The 18,124-nt window shown below is 40.2% G+C and overlaps 1 protein-coding gene across 1 annotated transcript in view; it reads right to left on the bottom strand.

Annotated features, from left to right (window-relative positions):
- Positions 1-18,124, bottom strand: part of LOC141009651 (uncharacterized) — a 42,918-nt gene that overhangs the window by 15,046 nt on the left and 9,748 nt on the right. The window contains exon 2 of the mRNA XM_073482337.1: positions 8,446-8,607. Within this exon, the coding sequence (XP_073338438.1) occupies positions 8,446-8,607 (162 nt within the window). The remainder of the gene's footprint in view (positions 1-8,445; positions 8,608-18,124) is intronic.

Below are 18,124 nucleotides of genomic sequence, written 5' to 3'. Positions count from 1 at the left end.
CAAAACAACATTCATTTTTGGTCTCACACGGGACACAAACAGCAGTCTCCTGCGTGTAAGTCTCTGGAACTCCTGAGCTTCTGTGTCACTTGACGCCCTCTTTTGCTCCTGTCATAATAACTGTGGCCACCTAACAAAAAACATAAACGTGGCCCGTAATAAGCTGCTTGCACTGACAACCTATACAGCTGTGTTTCTGGGGAGGACACTCTTGACATTTTGGTTCAGTATATGTAGTATGTGTCAGTTTAACGTATGTTCAGGCTGTGACATGACCTGAGTGAAACAAATAGAAATAGTCACCCCAGAGCAGTGGTCAAATTGAGGTTTGCATCCTTCCATGCTAACTGAAAGGGAAGTAAAGTATGACATCACTTCCAGATAACAACCTACGATGGTGCAAACTATGCAAATGCAGCCAACAACAGCAGTGTCACATGGTAGACATTAAAGCCAAATGATGAGACCAGTCTCTTTCTGCTGTATTGTATGGAATAGAGACACACAAACCACCTACACAGCTTCATTATGCAACCTTAGTGGCTCCTTCTATGAGGCCATTTCCTGATTTTTGCCACATAATGTTTTTCCCTGCCCTGAAGTCACCTTTCACCTACTGTGGAGGCAAGGTTCAAATGGGCCTCTAGAAAAACACATCCGACTGCACGTCAGCCTACACATACACATTTTTCTCCTGACAGCTATGCCTCATCATTTTTGTGTTAATTAAACCTATTAAAAGTATAGTATATTAGTACAAAGTACTGACCAAACTCTGTATGGGTTTGATCAAATCAGGCCTGCAGATACTAACTCGAGTATTTCTTCACTGAAGTATCTGCTGTTTGGTTTTAACAGCTTTTATTTATTGATAATGGCTGCCTCAAAACCAATATGGAACCAACTTGTACAGAGAAAAAAGCGATGTGGTCCCAGAGATTGAGCATCATGCAAATATCTAACATTACACCAAATCCTCAGTAGGCTCATCAGGCTCAGTATAGCCTAATTATAGATTTTCTTAAATTTTAGCTTGAATTGATTTATTTAATGAAAGTATGCTAGATTAATTACTGTGTATGTCATTAGCAATGGCCAATGTTATGTAAAAAAGATACACAAAACAATTTGTTTTAACAATTAATTTTAATCAGGCTTTGCCACAAAGGTAAATGTGCATTCCATGCAAACAACATCACAGTCTCCTAGAGCTCAACCACTGTGTGTAACCCTGTTGAAATTTATTCAAGATAATAAGAATATAATTGAATAAATAAGTTCATAGGTTAATAAATAGCATTCAAGGTTAAAATGTTAAGATTCAATGACAAGCAGTGAAGTTATAATATTGCTCAATGAGAACAATGAATAGTGAGTAATGTTCAAGGTTTACTGAATGCAGCATTTAAAATGTTAATTATTGGTTGTGTAATAGTGTTAAAATGCTTGGAATATGCCTGTGAGAAAAGGAAAGAAAGAGTTGCACAAATGTTTTGTGAATTTGTTATCCTTGGACCTTTTGTGACTTTATGATTTTTCGGGACCCTCCTTATTCCTGGACCAATCACCTTCGAGGTCAAAGGACGAGGGGGTGGATGCACTCATAGACATAGACGCCTCATTGAGCGCTGGACCGTACGTCGACGTCGCCGCCATATTGGAGGAGGCAGCTCTGCCCCGTGAACTAATAGGCTCGTTCGAGGTGAGCCAGGCCTGCGCAGAATCGATCACCGGCGACCACCACACAATGCTTGCCGGTTAGATTTGTGTCCGACTTGATCCCGACTTGCTCTGACGTCATGCACGCGCCGGCAACGATAACCTCACGAGATCAAGGCGGCCGCAGTTTTTAGAGCCAGGTGCCGCAGTTGCTCTCCACCGACTGCAAGACCGCAGGGCATGATGGGAAACGCCTGGCTGTCGCCTGATCAAAGAGCTGATTGGCTCTTAGTTAGGACTACAAACACTACGTTTTGTCGAAAATCCTAATTTTCTGTGTAATTGTTATATTTAATGCTAGATTATATGAATCTCATGTTGTGCAATGAAGGTTTAATCTGTTAACAAACATATTTTGTGTGGTTGATAATAACAATAATAATGATAATAATAATAATAATAATAATAATAAAGGTTATTTATACACATATAAAACTTATCAAAACGAGCAATCAGTGCTTTACAAGGCAGACAAAAAGAACAAAGGATAGAATACAATGCCAGATACACAGATATTCCCACATATATACTGTATATAATTACAAATATAAATACATCACTAAATAAAGATTATAAGAAACCTTTGCTGCTCGTCCTCCCCATGTGTAGCCTATATATGTAGCTGTGAGAACGTTTGGACTGTTAATTCAGTAGTTCAATTTCTTAAATTTAGGGATTGTATGATTTATAAATGACAGTGCATACGCAATTTCTTCAGCCATAGCTATCCGAACGTGTTCTGCAAACTACAGGTAGCCTACAGATGGCTCTAACAGGATGTAAATGTTTCTGTGACTTCCTGTATATTCTTTGACGGCGGCTGGAAACTGTCCGACTGGACTGCAGCTTTTTGTCACCACCCCCTGCTGCTGCCGCCTGGTCTCGTCCACCTTCCAGGCGAGGCGCAGTTCATCTCGAACGAGCCTAATACAAGTGAATGGAGTGAACTTTACAAAGCTCCTTCTACAAAGTGCTATAAGCTAATGTCTCTCATTTACACATTCACACATGTACGAATATATTCAGGAAACAGATAGGAACCAAAAACAACGTCTGTAACGTCCTCTGATGATTATAAACGTTAACTACTCCTTACATGTTCAGTATAACCACCGGATGTATTTTTATAATGTTTTTATGAGTGTTTACAGCTGCCAATGTATGTAACGCTGCTACTGTGATGTTAAATGACGGTTAAATATTGAATCTGTGTCTATAATAACCAGATCTGCAAAATGGACCAAATTCGGACAGAATGCCGCCAGTGACCTACAGCTCCGAGGTGGCAGACACACACTTCATGGTGCTGTAGGATTTTGGCCTTCTCCTGAGCTTCCCGTTTGTTGTGTGGGCAGATTTGTACATAGTTGTGTGTTTGTGTTTCTGCTAATAAAGCTCTGTCTTTGAATAAGCACGTTCCTGGCAAATTTTCCTTTCCTCCGTAGCATATCATATGAATATGAATGAATAAATATATATATATATATATATATATATACATATATATATATATATATATATATATATATATATATATATATATATATATATATATATATATACATATATATATATATATATATATATATATATATATATACATATATATATATATACATTTTATTATTGGGGTGGGGTTTACATTTATAATGACCCAGGGTGACCAAAAGTGACAGATCTGCTAACCAATTTAAAAGTAGTGGTTTCATCCAATACTGAGTGAGGAAATTCAAGCCAGGCCACACATTCTCTGGCCAGGCTGGTTTCGCTGCTATTCATATGCTAATTAGAGGCGTCATGGTTCGTTTCCGTCAATATGTGGCACAGACGAACGTGACGTTCACAGGTTGTAAATTGTTGTTAACTGCCAAAAATTAGGGAGATTTCCGGGCGTTTACAGGGACGAAAATCCCACTTTTCATGCAGTGCCAACTGTAGGCAGAAGAAAGAAGAAAAAGTTAGTAATGTAATAAGTTTCACTGAAATGCAGAAAACTGAAAATAATGACATTATTGTGGCTTAGCAGTTAAAGGTCCACAGTGTATGATTTAGTGGAATCTAGTGTGAGGTTGCAGATTGTAACCAACTGAATAACCCTCTCCTCACTCTCCCTACAGAAAAAAAATCACAATTCTTCCCAGTTGAGTGGATGGCATCAGTTACTTGAAATGATCTCATAAAAAGTTACAATCCAGTTTTGAATTTCAAAATCAATAAACTATTGATTAAAATATTCTAACCTCCTTATCTGGTTGAGTTACACTTTTTCTCAGTCACTTTGGTACATTCATCAGATCTGAATTGAAATTCTCAAAGCTACTTTTCAACCTCCACTTCAAATAGTTACTAGTGCACATCATAAAAGTAATTTGTTGTTCTTGAGAACAAATTCAGAATGACTGTGTACAACTGTCTGCTGTTTCATTCATTCATTATCAGTTGGTTATGTCATGTTGATCAAACGATCGAACCAGTCAAATATTTATAATAATATAATAATTTTCTTTATATTTCAGTCATACTTTTTTTGTAAATGTGTCCTGAATTGATGAATTGCTCTCAGGTGAATCTTGACTTTCACTACTGTAGGCAAATGTGTGTGTTATTAGATCAACTATTGATTGACCACCAAATAGCTCACAGGTGCATCTCATGAATCTTCACTGAGCATGTACTGTATATAGTCCACATAGGACTGTATGTGTAATTTTGACTGTATATGTAATTTTGTATTTTTTGCCGTGGTGCTCTGCATTGTTGTAGCACAGCCTTGTTCTGTATCTAAATAAAATGGTCTGTCAACACATTACAGTCACAGTAAAGGCATAACTGTTCATTCTGTCCATTCAATCTCCAACAAACTGTTGCATTTTATAGAACTGAACTTATATGCCATACAGAAAAAGGGCAGCTTTGTGCATTTTCAATAATTGTCATAAAAATCTTAGCCATAGTTTACATCTGAACATACATGCATAGTCCACTGTGATATTGACATCATGGTATGTTGACTATGTTGTTTCTAAAAGGTATTAGAAGGTAGATGCTACTGTGGACCACCCTTTCTCTGTGGTAAGCCCTCACAGAGGAGTTTATCACATCTTTGGGGATTCACAGGGGACTCCTATGGTGAGCCAATGACCCTTTAACCCATCAGCAAATGATAAGGCTCTTACTTACACAGTAAGTCAGGGAGAGAAAAACACCAGGGAATGTTCTTTCCATTGCTTCATAGATAACTAAGGAGAATCTGTGCAGTTGTCTAGGGGAAAGAAGCTGTGAAACTACTGCTGGTAAGTGAGAAGAAATTGTAGATATAGTGTTTAGGCATTCTGTGAGGAGAGTTAGTTGAAATATTTAATCTTGTCTAGATACTTTTTGTGTAAATTCTTGTGAAACTGTTGAAGCTGAGTGGTTATTAGTCAGTTTTGGCCAAGTCAGCTGTGGCGAATAGGCTTGATTGCAGGGCAGAGCTAAGCCTGCATGAGGTAAATCTAGCACATATGGGCTAGTCACTACAGCATCAGGACAGCTGAACAAAGACTTAGGGAGTCTCTCTGAGGGTCTCCACCCATCGCAGCCATGAGTCCTACCCAATCCCATCAGGACATCAAACCGGAGAAGATCTCACCGGAGACCCATTGCTCGGGGCTGTAACCCAGCCAATCTCTGTTACCCAACATTCTCCACTGGTACTGAACTTGAAGTACTAGGTGGGCTATGGAACTGCTAGTCTGCAGTGAAGAAGGCGGACACCCTTTCAGCCTTTGCCTCCCTGCAGACTCAACTGCTTACTCATTCTCACACTCCCCAAGACTAACAGGTCGCGGAGGAGGAACTGGACTCCTCATCACACCTATGTGGTCCTACCAGGTCCTTCCCCTGGACCACCTGTCCAGATCTGCACTTGAATTCCATGCTGTCTCTGTCACCCTTCCTTTCAAGCTCAACATTGTGGTGATCTATCGCCCTCCCGTTCCTCTCCGTGACTTCTTTGATGAGATGGACACCCTCCTAAGCTCCTCCACTCTGTTAACCTCCTCTCCTCCTCTTTAGATGCTCTCTGTCTCCTCACCTCCCAACCAGCACGATCACCTTCTCCTTCTCCAAGACATCTCACACGACATCTTGCCATTCCTCACCACCCTGATCAACTCCTCCCTCACTTCGGGCCTTATTCCAGCTCCTTTCAAGACAGCTACAGTAAAGCCACTCCTGAAGAAACCCACTCTAGACTCACTAGACCTGTATGTCTTCCTTCATTCTTCTCTAAAACCCTGGAACGTGCCGTCTACAACCAACTGTCCTATCTTTCACAAAACGACCTCCTTGACCCCAGTCAGTCAGGCTTCAGGACTGCTCACTCCACTGAGACGGCCCTCCTCACAGTGACTGAGTCCTTCCGTGTCGCTAGAGACTCGTCCCGCTCATCCGTCCTCATTCTCCTCTACCTATCTTCTGCGTTTGACACAGTCAACCACCAAATCACCACTCTGGCTGAACTTGGCATTGCTGACTCTGCTCTAACCTGGTTCACATCATACCTGACAAATCACACCTTTCAGGTCATAATGAATGGCTCCTTGTCCAAACCCTACTTTCTGAAAACTGGTGTCCCTCAAGGCTCAGTACTAGGACTACTTCTTTTTTCACTATACACTAGATCACTAGGCTCTGCAATCACATCACATGGATTCTCTTACCACTGTTATGCAGACGACACCCAACTGTTCCTCTCTTTTCCCCCATCTTCCTCCGACACCCACGTTGCAACGTGCATCTCGGAATGTCTGGCAAACATCTCTGCTTGGACAACTGCACACCACCTCAAATTCAACCTTCATAAAACTGAACTCCTCTTCATCCCGGGGAAAGACTGCCCTTGCATGTGAAGAAGAGATTCAGGAATCCTGAACTGACATCCAAGTTTTCGAAATCCCTTCTTTACGTATTGTTTGCCATATTTAGAGAACTCTGCATTGTTAATATAGAGTAATTATTATATTGCCAGATAAAAGTCAGTGAAGCTGTTCTTCAATATTCAGATATGAATATTTGGCAATCAGCTAGTTATTTTTTGTTGTTACAATTTTGGCCTAAAAAGTACCCAGGTCAAGAACCCATCAAACGTTTATCTCATGGTACAGTGAAAATGCCTCCTAGAAGGTTCAGTTGTACCATCCTGGCTAATAGACAACAGTTGTCATTGTTGTTGACATTGTTTTTATCTTAGCATATTTAGTACACATTTTCTGCAGAGTGAATGTCTTCTGCACATGGCCTTAATTTTAGAAAACTTAAGTTGTATTCAACAACATTGTTATATTATAATATATATATATGTTATATTATAATATATATATATATACATATATATATATATATATATATATATATATATATATATATATATATATATATATATATATATATATATATATATTATACTTATATATAAGGTCAGAATTGTGACCTTCTACCTTCTACAGCCGAGCCAGAGTGTTTTGTCCTCCTAGACAGCACTCTTGGCATCTTTGCATAACTAGAGGACAGGGGATATCTTGCCAATGCTCTCCCACCCCACCTGCAGCTATGTTGGTGGGGATGTGCAGATAAGAGTTCTGGACTTACATGCATTGCATTCTAACTACAGGTAGGTTAGGTAACAAAAAAGCATACGCCAGAGTAAGACTAAAAGATGGAAAGAGGCAAAGCAGAGAAATCTAGAGAGACTGGAGAGAGACCTCAACACGAACATTTACAACACCAAAGATAAGTGGCAGGTGATCCAGAATATCACAGGCCACAAAATCTGTCGAGTCTACTCCACCTCCAGAAGACTAGCCACTGTCAGTATCCACAGCAGATGGAAGAAAAACCCTAATGAAATTGAATTTGAGTAAAGCCGCTGGGCCTGACAACATCCCGAGAACATGTACCAACCAGCTAGTTGATGTCATCACTGACATTTTTAACATATCACTGTCACAGGAGACTATTCCTAACTGCTTCAAGACAACCATGATTGACCCTGTACCTAAAAAGTCTGCTATGTCTAATCTAAATGACTACCGACCTGTGGCTCTCACCCCCATCCTGAAGAATTTCTTAAGGAAACTTAAAATAGCAAAATTCCTGTGCCAAGTTCTTGTCAACTTTTATAGAGCAACAATAGAAATCATTCTGACTTACACATTACAAATTGACATTGTTTGTGCACTGCCCATGACAGGACAGCACTCCTCAACTCATCCTCCATACTCAACCATAAAATATCTTTTGTTGTGTAACATAAAGTGACTAGAATTTGCATTTTATTGTGCAACCCTGTGTTGTAGAATGACAAATAAATCAACCTCAACTTTGAACAGCTAGTGCACTAATGTTTTAAATATGTTATCTCCTGATTTGATTAGTCTCAAAGGCTCGGTTGGGTAAACTGATAGAGTTGTTGTTCAACTGTTGTAGCTAACACTAGCACATGGCAAGCTATATATCATAGCAACAGCAACAAAGGCTCATGTCAGTAGTAGTTGTAGGTGACATTTAAATCTACTGTGCTATAATGATGGCTAATAAGATAAGAGAATAGGCTTGTAGACAAAATCCAATTCTGGATAGGATAAGCAGAACTAACTAGGTGTACCTCAAAGATGGCAGTGCTATTGCTTACTTGAAAATGAGCAACATCTTGAGAAAAATAAGTAAAGAAATACAGTCACACACCTCTTTGGTCTTTGTCTTCCTACCATCCTTCTGCAAGCTGCAAATCTGCCTCTGCAGCCGGAGGTTGGTCTCCTGCAGCTGGCCGATCTTCTCGATGAGTTGGCAGATGTGCTCCAGGTATCCCAGGCCTGAAACCAGAGGGTTGGAACTCACCTGCTGTGCCTGGACAAGCAGAAGTTGTGCAGGTTAGTTAATATACCAGGAGGCATTTTCAGCTTTAGTAGCCCTGGATGGTTCCCATTGAAAAGCTTAGGGAAGTGGCAGGTCATTATCACATGTGGGGGAGTTAACCAGATGTCCAGTTGAAAGACCAATGAGTCAGTCCTCATCCTTAAAGTCCTTTCTCTTGTAAAAGTGCAAAATATTGAACATTTCTGATCAAGCATAAACTGCTCTTAGAAGCCTATTGTATGGTTTCTTAAAGCACCTTAACAAATAAGCTGAATGAACTGCACTGCACTGCATGCCTACTGACTGTCTCTCAAACAATTAATGGTTAACATTAATTGCAATCATCCAGCAGGGATGAATAATAACAAATAATCTGTTGGTACTCTATCTTCACTTCACTATCACATAGTAGAATCAGCTTGTATTTGGTTTTGACTCTCAGCTGTTTCATTTTCCACATTCCTAAAAGGTTGTAGTTGTTATAATGCCAAAACACATTTGAGTTATCCACATAGAGGTATTTGTAACATATACTGCTTTAAAAAGGAAAAATAATTACAGTTTAGATTCAGGTTGTGAAATAACTTAAAAGCTTTCAGGTGGGTGATGCAGAACTAATTTCACCTATATTTGAGTTAAAAAATGCTTCACTACATCACCAAGTATTCAAAGAGGGATGAAAGATGAAGAGGCTGAAAATCCTGCTGTGTTTATGCTCACTCAGGAGGTGCAGCGATATGAAAAAAAAAAGGATATTTTGAGCAAATATTTATCCAACCATCAACATTCCTACAAGTGGTCCAACAAAAGCAGGATGTGAGCTCAGGTTGGGGTCTTTCCTCTCTTTTCCATGCTGTCGACACTGAAACTACAGTCAGCCAGCTGGGAACTATGATGGAAACACTGGCTAAACAATGGGCCAGCAGCTGTGACATGCTCAAGGACTGAGTCATTGCCTCTGATGATCACACAGGCTATTGACCACACTCCCACATGGCTCTATATCAAGGCCAGTTAAGTTGCTTAAAGTTTTCTTAAACAATCCCATTGTGTGATAGTGCACAATGTGAGTTCTGAGTGCTATATATACCAACAAGTCAAGTTGCCTACGATATATCACTTAGAATTACCATGAGCTGGATGACTGAGAACCTTCATCAACGTACATAATATGAGATTCATCCCCTGTGGTAGATAAAAATGATAAAGTGCCCTTCAGGGTGCCTTTCCAGGGAACTAAACATGATAAAGTGTTGTCTCAGGGGCCCTCTCAGTGCCCTCTCTACGTGTTGGTGCCCACAGCATACATCTGGTGTCCTTTTAAAAAAAATGTCCGCCACTGAGATTCACCAAACCTTGAGCTGGGACAAATGTGTCCAACTAACGTTGCCTCTGGCCGTAGATTTAATTACAGCTAACTGGACAATCTTCTTGGAAATGTTATGACATTTTTGGGCTCAAATCAATATCTTAAAGCTGCACTAATTGATGTTTATTCATGAACAATGTGTCACATTACTGTGTGTAATGAGAAAATGGTCATTTAAAGTGACAAACCCCTTCAGCCAGCCTTTAATGCCCACTTTATTGTCCCAACGCTTATCAACATTTTAACAAATCGACCCATGAGCACTCAGTAGTCAGTGCTACTTTATTCCATGAGTATTTGATATTCATGGGTAGAACCACACCCATCTTCAGACTGGGCCTTCATTTTGATCTCAGCTACACACCTGTAAAGTTTAATGATTGCATCTTGCACCTTTGTGAGGCTATCCTGTTGACAGAATCAGCTGGAAGTTGACGTGGCTGCTTCAAACTGTATCTGTTCCTGCTACAATATGTGTCTCAAGGACCACATTTTGCCATGATGACACACACAGAGAGACTCCTGAGGTGAAAATAGTCCCACTTTCGCAGCTGGTAAAAAAGGCTCTATTGACTGTGCATCGAGTTCCTTTAACTTTACTGTTCTTATGTGTTTGACAGCTACTGCTGTGTGGAAAGACTCAGGGGTAGACTGGTTTTCAGATGCTCTTTAGTGAAAGATGTTTCTGTTTTATTTCAAAATATTTTTTAGCATGATTTACAAAACACACAACCCCCCTCAACCATAACTGCCTCCTGCTTTGCCTTCTCTGTGGATGATTAGACCAGGCGCAGTCCTGCGAGGTGCTGGCTGTGTCCCGACTGGTTCCTTTAATAGCTGAGGAAAAAGCTGTTTTTAAGTAACCAGCTGAACGGTCTCAATGCAATTTCTACACAAAGTGAGACTGTGTGCAGCCCATAAAGCAGGTAGGTGTAGATTTAAGTTGGCAGCGCTGAGTGGGCACACAAATCCATAGTGAAAGCCTTAGAGGGCTGTGCCTAGTCATTGAATCTGAAGTTACAGTGTGTAACAAATGATTTTGACACAATATGAATCAGTCAGACTAATGTAATATTTAGCAGGCGGGTTTCTTCATCTGTTGACTCCACAGAATCTCTTCACTGCGTCAGGCTACTGGACCTCCAGTAGTTTTTTGGTGTCTAATTAAGATAAGGAAGGGTATCCCTTCCAGGAGATGACGCTCACTTCCTCAAGGGTGCTTGTGATGATTAGGGGGAAGGTCTGTAATCAGAGGCTGCGACAGTCATATTTCCATGGCTGGGGTTGATCATATCCATGGCCCCACAGAGGTTACTAAGTGATCCACAGCCAGGAAAAGAGAATGGGATCCAGGAATGCCCCTTTTAAAAGCACAGACCTTTGAAAATGGGCAAAAGGAAGGCAAACAAACACACACACCCTGCTGCACTTCCACTCAGTTTCCATTGAACCCATTAGTCAAGGGGCAATAATGTCTTCCTCATGAAAATGACTGAGGTGAAAATGATGTGACAAACCGCACGTCTTACATAAGAAATGAAGTGAGCTCGGATAATGCTAGAGGCATACAATAACTGAACAATGTGTGCTTGTGTTGGCAGGAAACACTGGATTCAGTATTGTCTGAGATGAACATTGGTGGCTGATGTCAGACCAGGAATCCCATATGTCCCACTAGTCTTAGGAGGAAGATAAACAAAGCCTTATGTATGGAAGGGAACCAAACACAACTTATTTGTGATTTATTATGCAGGCCTGTGTTTAGCAAGTGATATCCAGGTCTTAGTTGCAGCAGGTTAAACAAGGTAGACAATTATTTCCCTTACCCATGACCTCCTCCTTGGGTATCCCAGGTGATACCAGGCCAGACAGGTTATGTAATCTGACCAGTTAGATATGCCTGGAAATACCTTCACAGAGAGACGTCCAGCAGTCCTGGAGACGGATGCCATAGCCAACTCAACTGGCTCCTTTTGGAGCAGTGGTTGTCCTTCAAGCCCCACCTGGTCTCATCCATGTCTGTGCTCCTCATCCAAAAGTTTAACTTTGGCCTGCTTATGGCACAAGATATAAATGCAGGAGATCACCAAATCAGTAAGATTCCTCTTTTAGGGCCCATGGGCACATAATATTTTTTGGGGCAGAAAAGTGCTAGTTGTGTGCTCAGGAGCACTGAGATGAAGCGCTGTGAGATAAAACGCTTCGATCATACAGCGGCGGTTGTCAAAATATTGTTGTCATAGAGATATGACAACAATATTTTGTTATGACAAATATTGTCATATGTCTATGACAAATATTGTTGTCATAGAGATATAGAGATTTTTTTCCCACCGGTTCACAGTAGTAGTTACTGTGAACCGGCGGGAAAGAGTGTAGAACAGAGAGAAGGTTGAAATAGAGTAGGACTTGTATATGCGTCTCATCTGACTGACGTCACCTCATTCGTTGTGCGACATGGCTGTGGAAAAAGTGATTAATAATGCACCGAGCATTTTAAAAGCGGCCATCTGGACACATTTCGGATTTTATGAAGACACTGACAAGCACGAACTGGACAAGACACACATGGTGTGTAAAGTGTGTCACACAAAAATTTAATACCTAGGGAATACCACTAACTTGAGAAACCACGTTAGCCGTTTTCACCCGGAGAGGCTACCGTCAACGTTAGCGGCTGCCAAAGAGACAGCAGACCCAGCCCAGCCAAGAATTGATGCGACACTGCCAACTCTGCCACCCAACTTGGAGAAAGGGAAGAGAATAACCCAATCTGTGGCAGCTTTTATAGCTAAGGATCTACGGCCTTATTCTGTTGTTGACAACACCGGGTTTCTTTACCTGTTGAAGACACTTGAGCTGCGATATAAGCTCCCGTTATACCTGCACTTTACCACGAAACCAAAGCCCAGGTAATGTCATCAATGAGCCAAACTAGTCGAGTAGCAATAACGTGATTCCTGGACTTCAGTCACAACAGAATCTTATTTAACAGTAACGTTACATTACATTAACAAGGACTGGCAGTTTTTGTCGCATGTGCTGCAAACGAGCCGTTTATGAGTCTCACACATGATGCTCATCTGGCAGAGCTACTGTCTCGTGTCATGGAAGAATGGCAGCTATCAGATAAAGATGTGGTGCTTGTGACGGACAACGCATCAAACATGATTGTTGCAGCTCAAGTCAGAAAATTCCCTCATGTGAAATGCTTCACCCATATGCTGAATCTTGCATCCCAGCAATCTCTTAAAGGGCCCACTGTCTCCAGGCTTCTGGGCAGAGTCCGAAGAATATCAATGTTCTTCCACTGCAGCACTACAGCGAGCCATCTTCTGAAAGTGAAACAGAAATGTCTTGACCTGAAGAATCATAAGCTGATAGCTGATGTTGCAACAAGGAGGAAGAGCGCATACAACATGGTCGAGAGGTTCTTAGAACAACAGCCTGCAATCTGTGCCACCTTGCTGTCTCCAGAAATCAGAAAAGGAGTCAGACCTTTGCACTCTCGACGAAACAGATGTGTCAAATGCAGAGGACATTTTGAGTGCATTAAAGCCTATGAAGGATGCAACTTTACTGATGTCTGAAGAGTGCAATCCAACAGTATGTCTTATTGCTCCTCTAAATGCACAACTCATCCAGAACATGACAGATACCAGCGGAGACTCGCCCCTGGTCCATGAGGTCAAGAGTGCCATCAAAACAGATCTCCTGATGAGGTACAGCAGTGAGGCAGAGAAGATGATCCTTCCTAAAGCCTCTACCCTGGATCCCCGTTTTAAGGGACTGCGTTTTCTCACAGAAGAGGAGAGGTTGGAGATATACAGAGAAGTGACTGAGGAGGCTGCAGCCTTGGAGGTAATTTCATCATGTTTCTTGTAAAACAATATTAAAATATTAAATATATTTTAAATATTTAAGTAATTCATTAATATTTAAGTAACTTAATATTAAATATATTTTAATATTAATATATTAAAACATTGCTCATAACAATATTAAAAGTAGCTACAATAAGTTAAAGTTTTGTCTCAATAAAAAAGTTATAGTAAAAATAGTTATCCTGATAGATGTGAGCTGTTGCATTGACTGACTGAGTACACTATCTTAGAGCCATTTTCTATTATTTTGTTCAAACACAGACCCAGTGCACATCTAGGAGGACAGAAGTGGATGAAGAGCCTGGGGGAACAGGAACTCTGGAAGATGAAACATCCACAGAGGACAGCCCCTCTGCTCCCAAAAGAAAGAAATCACTGCTTGTGAGTTTGCTAGGACAGTCTTTTACGGACACTGAAGGTACAGAAGAACCCAAGACTCCCTATGCCAGGGCTGAGGAGGAAATGGAGAAATACTGCAAAGCCCCATCTCTGCCTCTCACTGAGGACCCTTTGAACTGGCGGCGTGTCCATGAGGTCACATTTCCCCTCCTCTCTCGGCTGGCAAAGCGATACTTGTGCATCCCAGGCACAAGCGTATCTGCAGAGCGGGTTTTCTCCACTGCAGGAGATGTGGTCACTGCAAAAAGAAGCACTCTCAAACCAGAGCATGTGGCTCAGCTAGTGTTCTTACAGAAAAACTTGCATATTCCCAAATGCTGAGCAGTTATTCATGTTTGTGATGTTTAGCACACATGTATGGCACATTCAGGAAGTGCCCTGGCTGTTACTGTTACTTTTATATTTGTTATAGCACGTTACTGCAGAATGTTGAAGATTTACAATATTCATACAACAGGCTTAGGCTAGGCCTATGCTATTTATTTTTGTAAACTTTCACATTTGTTATGGCTTTTATTTTGTATATTCCAGAACTGCAGAATGTATATTTTTTTAAAATTTGACCATATTCACACAACATGGTAGTCTTGACCTATCGTATTTATTTCTGTTTACTTTAACATGTGTTATAGCTTTTATTTTATAAATTACAGAGCTGCAGAATGTTTTTTGTTTTTTTTTTACATGTAGGCTTGGCCTATCTCAGTTATTTCTGTTTACAATTAAGGCAATGGTAAAAATTTTAATTAGTATAACATATTTTATATGTCAGTTAACATATTGTTAACAAGTAAACAGCACTACATAAACTCGTGGTTCTAGTTTTTGTGATGTTTGTGCTTTCTCAGAGCACATAAAATAAAAAGGGAGTTCATATATATATGACTGCTTGTATCCTTTGATGAAAACATAGCAATGTGCAGTAATCGTGATGCATCATGGAATCGAATCGAATCGAATCGAATCGAATCGAATCGAATCGTTGACAGGATAATCGTAATCAAATCAAATCGTGAGACCAGTGAAGATTCACACCCCTACTGGGCAGCTGCCTCAGGTGCTCAGAAAAAAATGCTACATGGACACAGGCCCTTAGGGACCATAAATATCTGCATAAAATTTAATATAGCTATTTGTTGTTTGAGTCCGAACCAAAGTGCTGGATCGACCAACTGACAGTGAGCTAGAACTACACAGCTGGAGCCAGATTTTTAATGTGGCTTGTACAATGGTCTGGGTAAATACTCAATCTGATTGGTTGCAGGGTGTCAACTAACCCTGATAACCCAACCCGACCTGACTGGAACTCCTTGAGTAGTTCCAGTGACACTGGATGTTCACTAAACTTAAGTGCTCTTGTCTGTATCCAATCAGAATAATTTATTTACAAAACTGAGTGTAGTCTCTCAGTGCATCATCCTCCAAACACCACAGGATGGTGCTATAACACACAAGCTACAAGAAGTAGCTTACACGGTCTCTCTGAACACAAGCAATCATCACACATCCCATTTGTTCTTCTACTCACTCCTTCAGGCTGCAGCCAACAGTACACATGGCCAGTCATTTTGGTGTTGATTTGGAGACACTGACATGGCTGGCTAGCTCAATTGTCTTGTTGATAAACATGCTGTTAAATTATATTTACTGTTTGTCAACCTTACGCTGTGTTATTGACTCAGGCTAGCATAACGTAAGCATTTTGGCTAACAGCTGAGCCAAAGGATTCAATGAGCTGAATGGACCAGTGCATCTCATATCTCAGTCATATCCAAGGTCCGTCCTGTTTACCGGAGTAGTGGACAACGTGTCCATTACATAAGAACCTGAAGGGACTGTAATGATTGCTTCAGCTGTTGGTCAAACTCTTGGGTGTTGCCAGGGAAACTTAGTTACTGCTCATAAAAAAACTTTAGATTTTGATGGCAGAATACATGAAAATATACATTAATGGTCTTCATTTTTTCTTTGGCTAGTGACCATGGTATAATGAACACTGTGTGGCAACTGTCTGTGTCAGACAGTTGCCACCACAGTGTTCATTAATTCCTGATAATGGCCACCTCATTGGGTATTATCCCTAACATAAACCTCATAAAGAACCAACTCTGTAGAACCACATTCAAACGGTTTCAGATAGGACCTTTACAAGAAATACTGCTGTGACCTAGCCAATCAAGTTACATACTGTATATAGAACATAATATATCAACCATTGAACATAAAAATCTTTCTTTTATTTTCATTTGATTTGATCACTGCATGGATACAGAGACTCTTTCTGTGTTAATGTGGGGGGAATATTTTTAAATGATGACGCATATTATTTATTTTGGTGGTTCTTTGGACTGGCTTATCTATTATTGTCTGTGAAAATTTTGCAATAGCAGATTCTATGATTTCATTTTCCCCTCTTTCAAATTTAAAATATAAGCATGATAAGACAGCAACATCCAAGGTCACCATGTCTCACTTGTACATTATCTTTGCTGCATCCAAAAAAAATCCCTGAACATGACAGTGTTGTAAAGGAATGAAACACCAGATGTGTGTGGAGCATCCAGATAGCGGAGGAAAGTACAGGCAGATCACGTACGCTGCTTCTCTCAGTCAGACACCATACTTCTCAACACACAGATAGTGTTTCTGCCTCAGCTCCCTGCAGTATATCTTTCAAAGCACTCAGAAAGGAAGCGGACATTATGTGCTGGAGTTGTTCTTCTGTCCAGTGTTAGTTCTGGCACCTAACTTTAATTTGATTTTGCTCTTTTAAAATGTATGGAAATGTATACTAGGTTTGGTCCCTATTTTCAAATTTTTTGGGGTACAGCGATTACCATCTGTGATGCTTACAGTTACCATGATTACAGTTGTTGTTATGTCTGTGAGGTAAGTAGACCATCACTGACGGTTGTAGTGTTGCTATTTTTTTTTTTTTTTTTAATTTTCAAATGCAACATAGGATTGAAAACATAAACTTGCATTATTGGAATATTTGATATTTTAAACTGATAATCTAGACACTCAAGTGAAAATAAATTAAATATGGTGCCCTTCACAGAAAATAGGGGGTAACACAGCCTGGAAGACTCACAGCTTAAAGATCATGTTAAGTATTTATTAAGCAAAAACATTTAGCGGAAGATTTAAAGGATAACATCACATTTTTTCAAGTCCGTCTTGATACAGCACTCACATGCAGTGGTGTACTGGCCATCTGGCACACTGGGACAAACCCGGTGGGCCGCCGCATTGTTGGGCCGGTCAGACGCTTTCGCTTACACCAGCCCTACCTTTCTATCAATCACTGTCAACAAGTAACCAGGTTAAAAGATCTGATTTGTATAATGATGAACAAATAATGAATAATGAATAATATCAGGCAAAAAGTTATATATATACCACTTTCCCTGGTTGTACTTTAGTACTACGGTTGGTTTTGAGTTACAACTTATATTTTATCTATTTATATTTTGCCTTAGGTTATGGGAATTTCCAAAAACTCTTTTATTACAAATAAAAAAAACATGTATAGGCTTAGGCTATCCACCATTTATTTGATTTGGTTGTTTTCTTCCTAAAAGTTCCAAAAGAAGGCTTGCTGGGAAATTTGGAGGAGCTGAAAAGCTTAGAGATAAAAGGAAGCATGTATAAAAGGCTCAGACTTCCAAATACAAAAAAATCCACCAACTGTTTGTCCATCATGATCCTCAAGTGTTGCAGTGTTGATTTGAGGATCACACGAAGCAGTAAGATTGACGTTTAATTAATTATAGGCTATGGCAGCTATGTGTTCAGTTAAAATTTGCTTGAGCTTACAAAATGACCCCACTGACAGACAAGTTGGTATTAGCCT

Source organism: Pagrus major, chromosome 15 (genome assembly GCF_040436345.1).
Source record: "Pagrus major chromosome 15, Pma_NU_1.0".
NCBI lineage: Eukaryota > Metazoa > Chordata > Actinopteri > Spariformes > Sparidae > Pagrus > Pagrus major.
The sequence above is the reverse complement of the archived record's forward strand: the minus strand, read 5'-3'. Positions and strand labels throughout refer to the sequence as shown.